Here is an 18,048-nt window from a genome sequence, read left to right on the forward strand (position 1 = left end):
CCTCCCCAGAGTCTGAGCCGGCTGCACCTGGGAGGCTACAAACATCTGCATCACACTCCATAGCCCTGGCACCAGCTCTCTGGCTATGGCGGCTGTATGCACAGCTCCAGCACATGCTGGGAAGGGACCTGAGGGTAGTGCAACCCTGGCCCCACACCTGCTGTCTGCCCACAGAGCCAGTGCTGGGTGCTGTGGTGCCCATTGCAGCTGTTTGCATCCTGCCTGCCGCCTGCTGCAGCTGTCCAGAGCCTGGGCCGGCTGTGGCAAGCAGCCAGAAGGCTGCAAACTGCTGTACTGGGGTCCCCAACCTGGCTTCGTGGTGGTGGCAGCTGCCCGTGCACCTTGGGGAGGGACCAGGATTGTGGTGCCCCAGGCTCCTTCCCGGCTGTGCGCCCAGAGGCACCCACACAGCTGCCACCATGGAGTCCATACTGGGGCTGTGAAGTCTGGCACAGCTATTTCCAGCCTCCTGGCTTCCTGCCATAGCTGGTCCAGCCTCTGGGCAGCTGCAGCAGGTGGTGGACAGGCTGCAAACAGCTGTGCCAGGCTCCGGAGCCCCAGCACCAGCTCCATGGCAGCAGTGGGCGAGGAAGGTGCTGGGGCAGTGCCACCCTCCCCTGCTGCCCGCCCGGAGGCACACGTGCAGCCACTGCCGGCAATGTGGATCGGGCCCCTCACATCTCCCCTGCCTCTGGCATGCCAAGCCAAGGCACAGATGGAGGTTGGGGTGTTTTTGGTATTCCAGCCAAAAACGTTGCTGACCCCTGGACTACAGTCCTCCTAATTGTGTATTCCAGGATTATGGAGAAGCCAGAGGAAAGAAGGGCAAATGAGAATGGGTGAAAAACTTCCAACCTTCCAGGACTGTTGTTTTTGTTTTGGCTGCTGTGCGTTTAATTGGTTAAAGTGAGCGGAGACATATGTAATGTAAGCACCTTACCAGATACCTGTGTGTAAAGCATGGCTCGTGTTCTAAAATATCTCTCCTGGTCTGTACTGGCAGGGGGTATCAGACGATGAGGCCTGCCGCATTACATAGTGTGCTATCGACTGGTTAGAAACCTATAAAAACGTAGAGCCTACCTACAACTAGGCAAGAAAGGCATTGCAACTAACTGTTGCTCAGAACCCCTGAAGTTCTGTCATCTAGGCAAGACTCTGTGTCCACACGCAACAGCCACCCTCAGGAGTTTACCAGCCATTGTCATGCCAAAGATGAAACACTTGGGTAGAGAATGAGTGCCCAAGACATCCCTGGAGTAACTCCACTGACTTCAGTGGATAAATTTGGCCCCTCGCAGATTGAACGGTTTATAAAATGGCTTGACAGCTTGGACAGTTCTTGCTTACACTGGTGTAAGAAACCCTGGTCCCACTCTTCTGGCAGAGCTGAAGCACCATCTGCTAGAGGAGTTATGACTCTCTAAACACACTGCAGCCAGGGCTTTAGACTGCAACCAAAAAGAAAGGCGAGAAGACAACATAACTCAATTGCCAACCAGTTTGCAATGTAATCAAATGTTAGCAAACAATGGACTGCCCTGTCCCAGCAAAGAAAAAACATTGTTTACTACAACTGGTTGTGCAAATCAAGTGGAGTATGCACAGAAGGTAAGAGCCACCTCCAACCAGGCATCTCTTTAGCAGCTACTGTAAAGTATCCAAGGCTTCTAGTGCAATTTTGTTTGACCTTGAATTGCGGACCAACCTCCCACGCCTCAGATGACCAAGTTCTACGGCTCCCTTTTGGAAGGTGCTTACGACAGATTTTATCATAGACTACATATTTAAGCAACCATTCAAGTAATAAGACAGTGGCAGTGGTATGGTTGAACAGTCAAACCAAATCAAAGCTGCCTCATGAGTTTCCTGTGAGTTGAGATAGCAAAGTGTGCTCTTTTACTGTGCAGTTCAGTTCAGGAGCTTCACAAACCAACTGGCCAGAGGTCCAGCACCACCTCAAGTACTTAGGTAACTCAAACACAAAGTCAACGTATGTGCTAATAAACTGAGTGGTAAGTGCCCAGTTATATACCTCAGGCCTATCTCGCAGCCCTTCCTCATGGGATTACCCACAATGGAGAGGCTGTGGGGTCAGGGCCAGACTGAAAGTTACAGTACCTGTAGGACTCATGCCCTGACTTTTCTCCGGCCAGTTCTATAGTAAAGTCATTGCTTAAATTGTCTCCTTCAGCATACAGTACAGTCAGACGGGATCTGTGTCAGACATCTCCGTGCATTCTCAGAAGACTGTTAGCTCATCCCCCTAAGCTTCATAGAAAAATAAATGTTAAGTCATGATTCATTTAACAGAGCTGGTGGCTGGAAAGTCTTTTGCTCTCCAACATCCTTCATCCTGTTCTTTCAAGGAGGTGGAGGTAGCTTCAGATCCAATAAGCTGTAGGCGAAAATATTCCAGAAGATAGCAAACAACACAAAGATGATATAAATGGAAAGGAAGATCCACCATAAGGACTGGTCTTGAAGTCTTTGTTCATAGTTCCTTAGGATGACAACACCCAATGTGATTCCAACCACCACGCCACCCAAGTGGGCGACAAAACTCGGGTGTGGGCAGGGAGGGTATGCAGATGGGTGGAACCGCAGCCACACCGCCCTTCCAAATTCAAAGCTCACTGGAACAGAGAGAAAAAAAAAGATGAGGCCATTGTCTTTCTCAGCTCTCACATCCTGCTAGCTCCTGGATAGCATGGCATGCACACAAATAAAATGTACACAATGCAGCAAGCAAGAGGGAAGTTGCAAAGATAAATCTGGGGGATCCACTTGTGCTACCTCAAATGCAGGACATTTAGTGTCACTGCAACTAGGCAGAGAAAGGTGCTGTTTTATTTTCTTTCTTTGACCAGGTGTTTCTTAGCACTGCTCTTGTTTCCTACTAGTTTGGATGTTCTGCTGTTTCTTGGTGCTGATCACCTATTCAGTGCTATATGTTATATAATAGATGAAAATAAACAACATTAGAGGCAGATGTTTCAGTCCCAGCAATCTCACATGAATGTCAAAGAGAATTAAATTTCATGCAGTTAGTGTCATACGGGGCTTCTTGCTTTGCATATTTAATATTCCCTGTGAGCAAGACAAGGCAACCCTTGGCATTGATGGGGTGGCCACAGAAATATATTTGGAAAACAACTTGAACATGGAGCTCTGCTTTCCTTCAGGATGGGGCCATGCCAAAACTTCACTTCTATCCCCCTGGCCTCCATCTTTGTGAGAGTTCAGTCTCTCCCTCTGTCACTGTCCCTTGCTTCCTCTTCATTAGGTCCAGTTGGCACTTGTTAACTGGACCTCTCTATCAACTTGCTCTTAAGTCAGGTGAATCAGATCACCCTCTGCACTCCTAGTTCATTTTCCCAAATTCCAACAGTAAACGCATCCCTAATGGCTTGTGCCTTGGCAGGAAAGTTGTCAAATATTTTCACATTAAACTTAGCAACCTTAGATGGAATCAAGTGAGTGGTAAGAAGATGAAGATAGCCCCCTTCTTCTCTAGGTCACTAGTCTGAATCAGGCATGGGCCTGTCACCAAAAACAGACACCAGATAAAACTAGGTGAGAAGAAAAAATGGTCCTTGTCTAGGTGCTAGTAGGTAGCCCTACCACAGATAGTGACCCTGCTGGCAACTTCACCTGGCAAGCCAGGGACTGGATCAAGGTAGAACAGCTCAAGATGAGCCCTGCAGAGAGCAGGCAAGTGGCAAGGAGCTGGCACGGATGCTGCTGCACCTGTTCTGGGAGTTCAGTTTCAGAGCTGAGGGCAGCAGTATTTTTTAAAGGGTTATGAACCCCCGCAGAAATTTAAAAGTCTCCATCAGAGAATAACTTAGAATAAATTTGGGTGCCTTTTGCATGACCCCTGATGTAGCTTTAACTTTGCCATCAGCTCTGCTTCAAGGAGAAATTCTGATGTACGATTCCTACTTTCCACATGATTCTGAAATCCTGTGATGCTATGTAATCAAATGTGAGCTGCAGGTTCCTGGTCCTATTGTGGTTGGAGCCAGATAGCTTTGCCTGAAGTTCTACCAGTTACTGATAGACAACATAATAGGAATGATGCGTAATACCAGTGATACAAGCCTACTTTTGCTTCTAAACAGATGGACAGCGCAGCTAACCCTTGAGTGCATGGGATTATGAAAAGCCAGCTGGGACTGGAAAACTCAGGAGCTATGGCTGTGATTGTGGTCTCCTACACTGCCAGACTTGAGTGATTTGATAGGGTTACTTCAGCAGGCCAGAGGCTAGCATGCAGCTAAAACAACTCCAGTAGCAATGGACAAATCCTTTTGCATGGGCAGCATGTTGGCAATCCATTTCATCTTTGTTTCTTCTCTGGCTGAGCCCCCACTCCCACCCCTGTGTACCAGCACTGGGAATTTGCTGCTGCCCGACATGATCACATGCTGTTTTGGCAGCAGCTTTCAGCTAGCCATTCCTTGGCCCCAGAGCTGACCCTGCCGGCGTCCTCAGCTGCAGAACTTGCTTCCTTTGCTGATCCATCAATCTGGCCTTGGTCACCTGCAAAGTTTGGTGCCAGATGCTGTCAGCAACGTTAGCTTGCTCTTGCCCCTTTTTGAAGCTGGGTAGCTTTTGGTCCCTTGACAGGGAGGGGGGAAATGAGAGCAGAATGAGGCTTTTGCTTTTTACACAATCAGTTACTCAGGTGAGGAATGCTGAATAAGTGTCTATAAAACCTACATCAAAACCACCACTTCCTTTGCAGAGGGGATGCAGCAGGTCCTGCAGAGCTGCTAGCTGTGCTGCTACTTTAGCTAGGAAAACGGTTGAGGAAATTATTGTATACTCAAACACTCAAATTAGCACGATGAATACTGACTAATGGTTAAACTCCAACCCTGTGAGTCAGCGGATGTCTGACTTTTTGCGTCTGGTCTGGACTTCAGTATTTAGGTTCTTAACTCCCATCAAACCTGGCTAAGCGCTTTGGAAAATCCCACTCAGCTGGGTTTCTGTGCTGTGAATGCCAACCATCAGTTCCCACTAAGAAAGTGATAGAGCCCAGTACGCTGGTTTAGCATGAATACCAATGACAAAGGCAAGCAAAACAGAAGAAGGAGTCTACCAAGTGCATTGCAATACTTACTACAGATCAAGGCAACAGCCATGCGCAGCAGCTTGAATTGGCACTTCATTCCAGACCAGTTCTGGAAAAAGAGATAACAAACAAAATTATGCTGGGTGCATGTCCTTTCTACATTTTATCCTGGATTGGGGACCTGAACACAGATCTGCATGGCTGCTAAGCATCAAGGAGCCTGATGTCGCTGTACACACAAGGGGACTAAATCAGCCCTGCTCCACGTGGTGCTACTTTGGTCTAATTGCTCAGGGATCCCAGCTCCCCACAACCAAAACTGAGATGCATCAAATGAAGGATTAGCTGGCAGAAGTCAACTAAATCCTTCTGTTCCTTTACTCGGCAACATGACCAGACAGAAGAGGAAGATGTGAAAGTATAGTAAATCCATAAAACCATGAATCCTCATTTAATCCCCTGCACCACATAGCCTTCATTATCACAGGGGCTTTAAATTATTCCTTTTGTCACACTCTTACTCTGCTGTCTTCAATGGGTGTTTACAATTCACTGACATTAGGCATGGCAGAAGGCCCACAGGGTAGGTACACACTAGCTCACAAGTTACATATTATGATTTTACATGGAAATGATAAGGGACAATTAGAAATGTAATGCAGTGCATGGAGTGACTAAAGTCATGCATGCAGTGCATGACCAGACAGAAGGATCAGAGGTCAGGAAAACAGACCTTACGATGAAAGGCTGAGAGCCATGGGGCAATTTAGCCTGGAAAAGCACAGGCTCAGGGGTGATCTGATGGCCACCTATAAGTTTATCGGGGTGACCACCAGTATCTGGGGGAATGTCTGTTCACCAGAGCGTCCCAAGGGATGACAAGGTCAAACAGTTATAAACTACTGCAAGCCCATTTCAGGCTAGACATAAGGAAGAATTTCTTCACTGTGCAAGCCCCCAAGGTCTGGAATAGCCTGCCATCGGAGGTGGTTCAAGCACCTACATTGAACACGTTCAAGAGAAATTTGGATGCTTATCTTGCTGGGATCCTATGACCCCAGCTGACTTCCTGCCCCTTGGGCAGGGGCTGGACTCGATGATCTTCCAAGGTCCCTTCCAGCCCCAATGTCTATGAAATCTATGAAATAAAGATGGTACATAGGGATGTGATACCGGTGCATACGGACTGAATTCAACAGGTGCAAGCTTTGAGAAATCCCATTGGTACTGTATGTGTGTGTTATGTCTGGCTCTAGAGGAAGTCAAATGAGAGAAAGGTTTGGGGTGAGGCTGGAAAGGAAGAGAGAACCCTAATTACCTGCCTCACTAGTACTTTCAAAGTAGAGCACATTAGGATCTGAACAGGAGGACAGGATGCACACCTGCTACCTCCAGCTCAGCTCGGAGACAGGCAGGTGACTTTGTTCTGAAAGCAGCGTGAAACGCAGTTAAAAATCTTTTCCCACTTTGAACTGATAAGTCTCCTTGTCCTAGTCACCCCTTTTAATGAGAATGGCTCAGCCAGGGGCATGAACATTTCAGTATACCCTGTACTTTTTGCAAGCAGGAAATGTGAAGCACCTCACACCCTTTAGCTAAACCATCAGAGTCAATAATGCAGCACGGACACTTGCAGCCCAGCAGAAGTGTTTGCAGTGCAGGATTTAAAAAATAAATTCAGGACTCCAGGGGGAAAAAAAATGAGGAAAAAAATTCAGGCTTTGAGTGGTAGGACTAGGCAAACATTTTCCTTCAAAACTTTTATTTTGACAGAAAATCGTGCTTTTTTTATGAACTTTTATTTTGACTGTGTGTGTCTGCTTTCCTCAGAAAATTTCAAATGTTCATTTAAAAAAATCCAACTGAAAACAACATTTTATAGCAGAAAACTCATTGGGGTTTTTGATGAAAAGTTGAAATTTTCACCAGGAAAAAAAAAATCCATCGACTAGCTGTATTAAACATACAAATCATTTTGATTATAACCCGCAAGCAACTGCATGACAACTGCCCTTTCTCAGTGCAGATACCTGGGTAACCTGGTATACGTCCTAACAGCCCGGAGATGGGGGAATATCGACAGAAAGGCATCTTTGAGGTAGCTTATTGGTAAAACAAAACACCCCAGCTTAACAGAACTACCTGTTTTAATTTTTTAATGAAAAGCAAAATGCTTCTTGAATTACTGACTAGTCAGTAACATTTACCCAGTTTCCTCAACCACAGAGGCATTTCATTTGGAAAGCAAGTTCAGAATACAAACAGTGATTTTTTTAAAACTCTTTTCAGAGGAAAAACTTTCCTTCCCGCAGAGGTCTCCCTTTTTCCCTTCCCCATTGCTACTTCTCTTGTGTCAGAAAGGTTTTGAGGAAGCTTGCCTACCACACCAGCCAAGGAGGATCAGAAACTGCTGTTCCTGCTGGAGCCTGGGGCTGTGCTTATTATCGGTGTTAAAACAGTGCCCAGAGACCTCAGTCGAAGCAGAGGCTGCATTGTGTAGGCGATGTACATGCACACAGACAGATGGTTGGTCCTTGCTCCAAAGGGATTACTAGACAACGCTTACAGTTATATGGAAGAGCAAGACACTGCAGATCAGTTCAGTATCTTTCGACTGGACTCTGCTTGTTGGAAGTCCAGCATGGGTCAGAGACCCCTTTCAAGTTTTTCATGCCGTTTCAGACACCTATGACTGGCAGATGATTTTCCTGTCATCAAATCCAGTCCTCTGCCAGAGAAGGCAAGAAATTGGTGACGCCTCTGTATGCGAGGAGAGGGAATCAACCCCGCATTGCTAACAAAAATTCTAAACAGGGAAATCAGACTTTAAAAACTGGCGATGGAAAAAAACATCAATAGTGTCTACAGACAGCGTATATATATTCACACCATATGGCATCACAACGCATAACATAGGCTAAAGGATTAGACAAGCCTTATTGTTTTCTTTTTTTTGCCCAGATACTGACAGTTTTATAACTTCAACTAAATTCTCTCTCTCTCCTCTCTCCCATGAGAGAACAAATTTAACTTACAGAAGAGACTGTACAAAAGAGCTATGGAAAGCAGAAGCAGCCAGCAGTATAATTAAGCATGCCGTGAATTCAGTGAAAGATTTGTCTGGTTAATAGTCTATAGGGAATCAGCCAATATGACAAATAGATGGACAAAAAGGGCATTTTCTTTGGTGTGCTGGTCTCCCACTGATCTCTGCTGATCCACAGGCATATGCATGAAAGGCAAAATGTAAGGCAAAAAAGAGCATGAATTGTTCAAAGGACCCATGTGACAGAGGCTGGCTGTGAAGTTTTCCAGTGACCAGGAAGAGAGGTTGGATCAACCCATTACAGAGATGGAACTGTTCCAGAAAAGGCCTGGATCCAAAGCCCATTAAAGTCTTCAGAAAGACTCCAACAGGCCCAGAGCTCAGACCTGTGAATGCCTCTGAAGTCTGAGGTGGTCTAGAGCTGAGAGTTTGGGTCTATAGGAACCATATGCATCCAAAATAGAGGTCCCGCCTTTACGTCTCAATGTATTCATTCATAAGCAATAGACATCATCATTGCCATCAAAGTGAGTAGCAAGATTCCTGATCCACTTCTGTGGGAGCTGGATTGCTATGTAAATCCATAAGAGCCCACAAGTAGGTCAGTACTCAAAAAGAGGTCACATCTCACCCCAGCTAACATCTTTATGGGTCAACAGGCTAGTCTGATGATAATGATCTATAGGCTTAGAAGGATTAGATTTCAAATCATTAAGTATCTATAACTGATATTTTCTCCTTCCCTCCAGAACAAATGGAAATAACTTCTCACATTAACAATAAAAAGTCCTAGAAAAAGGGAAGTTTAAAAGATACTGAGCTTACAGACAGCTAACACTGTCTTTTGCTGTCAATCCAATCTAGCAAATAAATTAATGGGGACTATTCTAAAACAGGATGGTCTAACAATATTCCAGTTCTATTTCTGAAGCTTGAATTCAGGTTATTTTTATAAAATAGTATCAGGTTTCAGTTGAATTCCTAGCTAGTGCAAAAATATGGGCTTGTCTACACTGGAAAACTACTGGTACGCTGCATATTCATTAAGAGGATGGTAACATGACTTCACACTCAACACAGACAAGAACAGTCATGCTTAACATTATGTCAGCTGGTTGTAGTTGATTTGTAGGGTTCATATATTAATACCACAAATCTCTTAGTACACTCAAGCCCTGGGGGTACATGTGCTTTCCCGAGGCTGCTGAATCTACCCTATACATCTGGATGTTCCAGACCTGCCATAAAGCATGTGCTAATTTGCAGTGAGTTCAGTGAGTGCATATCCAAGTAACCATGAATAAATGACTTCACAAGGGGGAGTCTAGATCTACCTCACCTGTTTTCAGAGTCAATCATTATGCCATTTCCCTACTGCAGAAACACACAGTATTTAGAAAAATCAAATGAGTGCAATCAGAAGCCTATGGTATAATGGCACAGATTATTACGGTACAAGGCAGAAAACAAGGGCTAGGGCAATAGCATATGGATGTTAGCGCTGGTACAGGATTTTCAAAACATTACTTCTTATGTGGGGCTGTTTCCCTATTATCTGAGAGGCTATTCCAATGATATGGAGCAAAAGGTACAAAACTGGAAGCAAGAAGACAGAAAAGAGAAGTCAGGATAGAAAACTGAAGAGAGGACTAGAGCTTGGTGAATACTACAACCCCCAGAAAAGGTCAAACATGTTTTTGGCAGAACCCAAACAGAAATTTTTCAGTGTCATGATAAAACTAACTAAAATTTGTTTGGGGTCAATTTGGGAGTTAAACTTCTGTTTAACCTGTTTTTCTTTTAACATAGGTCAATGTCAAAGCTAAAAATTCAGAAGTACTTAGGGTGCATCTATACATGTTGCAATGGCAATGCTGTTACTGTGCTGTGATTTAGTAAGTACTAAATCTCGGTGCAGTAACAGCCCGTACTGCGCTGTACATGCGATGCACGGTTACTTTAGCAGCTACTTTGCCATAGCAGCACACTGTACCGGAGGAGTGCATCACTACGGCGAAGTCGCTGCCAGTCATGTGTAGAAGCCCGGGGATGCTACGTCGCAGTAGTGTGTTGCTGCTATGGCAATGTAACATCTCATGTAGACATACCCTTAGAATAACTGTTGATGCAGATGGTATTAATCACTTGATGTCAGATTTGTTTCCAGGGATTTCCCCTTGAAGAAAACAGTATGAGATAGCACACTTTAAGAGGTTTCAAAGCAGCTGTCTACAGCCAAACTAATGTAAAAAAAATAAATAATCTGCACAGGGGAAAGAAATACTTGTAGAATCACATTCCAACACCAGATGCTCTCCAACTCTGACTGCAATCCATTGAAGGAATATTTTATGGTATACATTATAAATATGTATTTAAGTTTTATGTGAGATCTGTCTATAAATCACTTCAGCGGCTGGAAAAATGTAATCTGTACAAAATAAAGTAACTCATTTTCTCATTCCACAGAGACCGCTAACCCAGTCAGAAGGCTCTGAATGCATGCTGACTAATACTGCATTTCTTCCTTCACTCTTCATTTCCATGTAGCTTTGTTGACTTTTTTTCCCTCATTATTATCCTTAGGGTGAAACGCTTTATTGCTTTCTCCTATTGGTTATTTTATGTATTTAGTTCCTGGAATATTTCTTTGTACAAGCAAGGGCATTTTCATTTCCTTTGGCTACCAGAAGGCACAAGGGAAAGGGAAAATTCAGATGACACTCTCTTCCTAACCCGCACCCCCCACACCAAGCACCTGTGCAAAAAGATGAGCCCTGTCAATGGACTCGATGGAGTGGCAAATGAACAGCATCTTTTTCATTATGTAAGAGCTTCTCATGTGAATATTAAGTGAGCAAAGGGGATGGGGGGGAAGCAAAGGAAAACCATTAGAAATAATTCTGTAAGGAAAATTCTTAAAGGTCAGTTCAGATGAGGAAGAAGAGGACAAGGCTGGCTCTCAGTTTATTAATAATCAATTGCTAAATACATTTAGAGGAGAATGCTGATAGGTAAAAGGTTAGACCATCATGTGACATTATGAAATCCGAATACTCCAGCCAACATGAATGGCCTCACTGCTGTGTATATGTACTGCTATTGTCAACTGGTTGGATGCAGGACTGCTCAACTGTGTCACATGTCTTTAATGACCTCCCTTTTGCTCAGGAAGAATGGGGCCCTGTGTTTATGGCACAAGAGGATCTGGGTTCTCTACTCAGTGCTGTCATTGAATAGAGCTTGCAGAGACAACCATGAAGCCCTAGGGAGTCACAGAACTAAGGCCCAGAATTAGGGAGGCACATTGTTGGGGCTCAGTTCCTGTAGGTACAAATCCCTGTATTTACATAGGGATACTGCCCTCGGCAAGGACCACAGGTGCAGAAGCCAGTGTAAGATGTACAGGGTCCTACCAGAAGTATGCTTCTGTGTGGGATTCAGGAGACCCATGTCCCATAGAAATTAATTAGAGTGTGAGGTGCTTCAGCATCTCATAGAATTAGGCCCTTAATTATTAGATGGCAGCTTGACAGAAAGGAGAAGCCAATTGATTGGGACCATAGAAAAGGACAGAAGATGTGAATCAATCTCATGAAAATGTAAATTCTCCACAATATTAGCAAAGACCAAGATGTCAATAAAGCAATCGTTGGATAAAATACAACTTCTTTGCACCTGAGCTCCAACTGCAAACCCTTTGCCCCAAGCAGGGGCCACAGCAACCATTACCATCTTGGAAACTCAGGCATGGGCCAGTCTGTGGGAGGACCCTCCTTCCTTGGCCATTGCATGCATAAGAAATGCTCAGGAAGAACACAAGGAATGTTGTGAAGGAAGCAGAGAGCTCAGTGCTGCCGCAGGAAGCCCATTGTGACCAGACAAATTGGCAGCACATCTTCCCAAAGTAGCCTGCATCCAAAGTGAATGGTCTCATCCCCGACCCATGTACTTCTTGACCTGAAGCATATATATAAACCCCAGATACCCAGTGCTCAAACCATTGTAAACCCTCCCCTATCTCTGCCCTATGGAGCCTTTTCCCTTAAAACAGACCTCTGTTCGCCCCTAAGAGAATTCAATTTTAAGAAACCATATAACTGTGATGCTGTGCAGTCAATGTACCTAGTACAAGAGAGGTTGCCCAGTGCCCAGGCAGGTGCCCTACACCAGCATTAAGTGCTTTCCCATTGGAATCTCTCTCTGCTCGTTTTTCATGGTCTTATCTGCTAACATGCAGGTCACAGCTGTCTTTTGAACCACTGGCAGTTGAGTGGATTACAAATTGGACAAAATATGTCCAGCTCAAGCTGGATTTAAATGAGCACCCAGCTCATCTCTGCTGATCCCAAGTTTCCAAAGAGCAAGTGCCAGATGGTACTCTCTAACAAAAGAGGCTCTGGTTGCCTCCTGCTCTGAAGCTGGTTTCCAGAATCCTGCCTTCTCTACCCATCTAAATTACACAGTCCAGCATTTTGCCAGTATTATCCAGCCTGTTCATACCTTGAATGATATCACAAGAGAACTGGAGGTCATCTCTGCTCAGCCCCATTCCTAGCAGTTTTCTAAGGCTGCCCGTAGCAGTGTTGGCTTGGGAGGGCTGTAGTTTGAGAGTTGCTTCTCTATCTAAAAGACACAGTCTTCTTTCTAAGCTTGACCTAAGTTCAAAATACCCTCCTGCCTTCTTCAGTGCCTACACAACAGACCTGCTGGCTCCATTGTGCTCCCTAATCAAATCCCAGAGCGCATTGGATTACCATCACTTCTCCAGGGCTTATTTGCAGCATTCATAATGCTGGTCTGAAGTGTGGCACAGAAGCACGAGTGCAGAGGAAAACCCAATGACTAGCAAAAAAAAGTCTTGTCTAGTGGTTAGACTACAGGGCATCCAGTCAAGGGTACTGGGTTTTATTCCTGGCCCTGCCAATATTTTGCTGTGTGAATCAGGCAAGTCACTTAGTTTCTGTGTCTTAGATCCCAAGATACTAAATATGGATGGTAATATTTACTGGCCTTTAAAGTGCTTTGTAATGGTCAGACGCTACTGCAGCGCAAACTGTTACACCACTGATATTATCCAGGGTGAGGTCTGAGGCTGAGTTTTGCAAAATGCCTAGGAGAGCTACACACCTAAATACTATTACAAACTACTACAATTCCAGGCCCCAGGCCACCCTTGGAAAGCCTCAGCTTGATTCTGGCACCCTTTTAGTCTGTGTGATGAGAGCAATCGGTCAGTCTCCCACAGGAATCCTAAGTCAGGACTGGCTGCGAAGCATGTAGGCTAGAGTAGGGATAAGAGGCAAGTCTCCATGACAAGTCCCTGGGAGCAATTCAGCCCTTCCTCAGCAGATTAGTTAGTTCAAACACAGTACATGAAAAGACAGCAAGGTGCACACCGACCTGCAGTCAAATGGCTTCATAGATTTCATAGACATTTGGGCTGGAAGGGACCCCGGAGGATCATCGAGTCCAGTCCCCTGCCCCAGGAGCAGGAAGTCAGCTGGGGTCACAGGATCCCAGCAAGATAAGCATCCAAATGTGTCCTGAAGGGGTTCAAAGTGGGTGCCTGAATCGCCTCTGGCAGCAGTCTATTCCAGACCTTGGGGGCTCAGACAGTGAAGAAGTTTTTTCTTATGTCCAGCCTGAATCAGTCGCGGCGGAGTTTGTGACCATTCAATTTTGTCATCCCTTGGGGCGCTCTGGTGAACAGACATTCCCCCAGATCCTGATGCACCCCTGATAAACTTATAGGTGGCCACCAGATCACCCCTGAGCCTGCGCTTTTCCAGGCTGAAGAGCCCCAGGGCTCTCAGCCTCTCATCATAAGGTCTGTTTTCCTGACCTCTGATCATGCGCGTGGCTCTCCTCTGCACCCTCTCAAGCTTCTCCACATCCTTTTTGAATTGCGGGGCCCAAAACTGGATGCAGAACTCCAGCTGCGGCCTCACCAAGGCTGAGTACAAGGGGAGAATGGCGTCCCGGGATTTGCTTGAGAAGCATCTATGGATGCAAGCCAGTGTTTTGATCGCTTTACTAGACGCAGCATTGCATTGAATGGAACAAGGAAGAGCAGAGCAGACTGAGATAGTGCAGCTGTGTGGGCATGACCAAGACAAGGCTTAGGGCTGTAGGCATGAAAGGAAAAGGCTTGTAGGGTAGAATATGTCTGTCTGCAGCTGAAGAAGGGCCTTGCAGTGCCCACCCCACCCCACGGGCAAGAGGAGATAGAATTTGAAGGAGTTGAGGCTACAGGCCCTATGTTTCTTCCTGGCTCTAGTGCTATTTGATGCTTCACCATTCAAAAAAAGGGAAGTTTGAAAACTGGAGGATCCAGACCCAGACAAGCTGAGTTTGGTAAAGTCATGAATACAAATGTGCAGGAGGGGCTAAAGGTGCCTCATGGACAGCTCTGGAAAGTGGAGTCCACCAAAAAGGACAGCAGCACTACAGCCTTCCCATGTTCACTGTCTATACCCCACCAACATGGCTTGACCCTGATATGGAGGGGCAATCTCTAGGAGCAGGACAGTAGCACAGTCTCCATGGGGCAGTCACATCTTTGGCTGTTTCTCAGAGGCCGGCAATCGGGACTGGTTGTTGCCTGCTTCAGTGTGGGAGTGGAGTGATACCACTTCACAAAGCCCACTTAGGGAACATCAGAAGGTGACCCCATGTCACGGTTCACTGAGGCTGAATTTACACTGCTGGCTTCACCATGAAAGCCCCCATTTCCAGTTTTTAGAGTCATCTGGTCTCTCAGAATCCATTCACTTTCATATAGGCTTGACCATTTTTCTGGTACTTACCATTACTATGTTAGCCAGATGGGCAGATACGAGCGCATAAACCCCTCCAGAGGAACCCACCACCGGTGCAGTCATGTCAGCTACTGATACCGCCAGGGAACCTTGGAAGAAGCAAAGGGTTTATTGCAAACTCTTCCTGAATACAAATCCTCTTCACTGCTCTTGCCTGCTCTGTATTAACTGCTGCAGGTCAGCAACATTGGGGGGAAAGTAAATTGACTAAAGACGCTAAATCAGCCTTGCAGCACCGCCAGCAAAGTGACTGATCAATTCTTTTATGTCTGCTTTAAAACTGCAATCAAATATATTTGAACCCCCAGGAAAAAAAATAAAATAAAAGCCCAACTAATGTAACATCAGGCAGCAATGCATCAAAACATGAACAGCAAAAGGAATTCACACCTGGGATGGGAGCAGCAAGCAAGCTTCAGACAAATGTACCCCCAGAGGGGAAAAAAAAAAAGTGAAAACGATTTTAGTCCTGGCAAGACAAGCATTTGTACAACTAGGAGGAACTGGGGACATGTGGCTTATCAGTGGGTTCTGATTTAATCAAAGCCGAGCCTATTACTTGGGACAACAAGGGAGCAATGCAAGCCACAAATAACCTGGGGGCAGCACAGCAGGGTGCATGAAAGAGATTAAACCCAGAAGACAACAGGAAGGATTAATTGCACACACAAATGTTTCTGGGACCCAGTAAGATTTCAGCTAAGTACAGGCATTCAAAAAGCCCGAGCCTGAATTGATTCCATCTTTGCAGGTTAGTCTAACCTGTGCTGATTGAACCAATTTGCAAGTGAATAGACATTCACTTTTGATTCCTGAAATGCAGGCACGTGCCTGCAGTGGCTCAGGCTAGAAGCTGGGGGGTGCTAGAGTGAGCCCTGGGCTGCAGGGAAGCTGTGCTGAGGGGGGGCATGGCCAGGCCCTGGCAGGCTAAGTATGATTGGGAGGGGGTTTAAACCTCCACCCTGGCCTTTGGCCCAGAATCTGGCCATGCCCCCACCCCTGCTCCAGCTAGAGAGCAGAGGAGTGGGGCAGCCCTGCTCCACTGGAGCAGACAGCACAGCCCAGACCAGCCCAGCCCAGGGATACAGAGCATGCTGGGAGGCTGGAGGACTCTGATTTAACTTAAATCAGGAAGGGTCTGGGGCAGATGTTCCATAAACCAGTTTGACGTCAATTAAGTCTGATTCTACATTCAACCAGGTTTATCTCAAACTGGTTTACATGCACTGAACTTCTGTTCTGTTACAGGTTTAAACCAGTTTCTGATCACTTCAGCTGGTTTAGGTGTAAGTTCTTTCCCTAGCCGTTGTGATTAGGGCACTGTTTGGAAGTCAAAAGAGTTCTATTCACAGCTTTCCTGCTAAGTCATTGTGAGTATCTCTCCTCCCTGCCTTGCAAATGATGCACGCTCACCTTGTAAAATGGCTAGAGGGCTGCAGAAAAAAAGCACTAAATACAATTAGGGCAAGTGTGACTCGAGGTACAGGCAGGCATAACAACTTGCATCCGTAGCAAATGCTACCACATTAAGCTGTTACGCTGCAGGATCCTATAAGAATACGTGAACAGAGAAACCATTGCAACATCATCCCTGCTGCATTACAGGGATTTACCTGACTTGTATCACTGCAGAAGCATGTAGATGTACCAGTTGCAGCATAACAAGTGATGCATCGAATGGAAGTCCCCTCCCAACACTTTTATATAACACCCATGGGTACGAGGCCTATGCTGGTCTTGTCTAGCAATGATGGGACATGCTGGAGAACAGCAAGGGCTGGCTGCCAGTTGCTTAAACTCTCTTCTCCTAACAGCTTTCTTTTCTCATTAATGGTGTTGTGGTCCTCTGTTTCCCTGGTGGCCCCAGTTGGGCAGGTTATTCAGCTGTGCTCTAGTTTCAGTAAGCACGTACCAAAACATGAACTTGCTGGAGCTCTTACTGCCAGTGCCATTTTGACAAGAACTTCAGAGCCAATGCAGTTTGATTTTTCCATTAAGGTCTGTGACAAAACCCTCTGAAAAATCAACATTGTTCTTTGCTTTGTAAGTAAGGAGATGTTTGTGTCAGATAAGCAGCACTTCTACACCTGACAGGGGGAAACTTGCTAAGGCTGGGATGCAACCTTTTGCTGCTAGTCCTTAGCATCTTGATAAGGGGGCATAACTACAACCTCCCCTGCACTGAGAAGGAAATGAAGACAAAGGGCATTTCTGCCAAGTGAAGGTACAACTGCAGCATGTACCAGCAGAGCTGAGCTATATTCACCTTGCTAGCATGGGTCATGGTGGCCTGGGCTCCAGCATGTGCCAGGATCCAGAGTTCATACTTGGGCCACCTGGAGAACTGTGCTATGGCCCCTAAAGCCCATGCTGTGGCAACTCCATCACTTCTGGTATCTTTGCTAGCAAGATTATCCTTACCTAGGTATGCTAACCTGTAGTCATCCAATCATCGAGACAAATAGGGCTGAAAGTGACCTCAGTAGGTTAACTAGTCTAACAGTGCTTAAGGCAGGCCTGCCTTAGCTGAGTTAAGGCCAAACCCTAGTAAATTCTGAGGCTCCTTAAATGTTCAGGTGGTGCTCGACATTGTGCAGTCAGGACCCACCTGACAAGGCAGGTCTTGGGGCTGGAGTTAGAGTCTGGCTGGGTCAAGTTACAAAGCTGAATTTTGGACAGTAATTGCAGAGATGAAGAGAGACAGAACTGGCAAGAGCCTGCAACATGAAGCGAAGCTAATAGAGATGACCATGTCTAGAGGACAGGGGAAAACCACAAAACAGCAGAAAGCAGAACAGTCCTGAGCAGGACAAAAGCTTCTAATGAACTTTATATAGCTTTTCTACTTACTCAGCTAATACAAGGCTTGGCTGAAGGCCAGTCAAATGTCAGTGCTACATTGTGCTAGGAGCTGTACAGGCAGGGTAACATTTTCCGAAGTACGTATGTGACGGGCAAATGGGGGCCTCTCTTCCACTGACTGCCAGTGAGATTTGGACACCTAGGGTGCCTGTACACAAGCCCGGAGGCTGCTCTAACATACTGTAGTTAATTGAGTCTGCTGGAGCATGGTAGCTACCATGCTCCAGCCAGTCTCC

At 45.8% G+C, this 18,048-nt stretch overlaps 1 protein-coding gene across 1 annotated transcript in view; it reads right to left on the reverse strand.

The window, feature by feature from the left end:
- Positions 1-732: 732 nt before the first annotated feature.
- The window catches only part of RHBDL3 (rhomboid like 3), a 104,427-nt gene continuing 87,111 nt past the window's right edge, over positions 733-18,048 (reverse strand). The window contains exons 7-9 of the mRNA XM_025196243.1: positions 14,939-15,039; positions 5,132-5,192; positions 733-2,636 (exon numbers count right to left, since the gene is read on the reverse strand). Coding sequence (XP_025052028.1) covers positions 2,365-2,636; positions 5,132-5,192; positions 14,939-15,039 — 434 coding nt within the window. The 3' untranslated portion in view covers positions 733-2,364. The remainder of the gene's footprint in view (positions 2,637-5,131; positions 5,193-14,938; positions 15,040-18,048) is intronic.

The sequence above is a fragment of the Alligator sinensis genome, unplaced genomic scaffold (assembly GCF_000455745.1).
Source record: "Alligator sinensis unplaced genomic scaffold, ASM45574v1 scaffold282_2, whole genome shotgun sequence".
NCBI lineage: Eukaryota > Metazoa > Chordata > Crocodylia > Alligatoridae > Alligator > Alligator sinensis.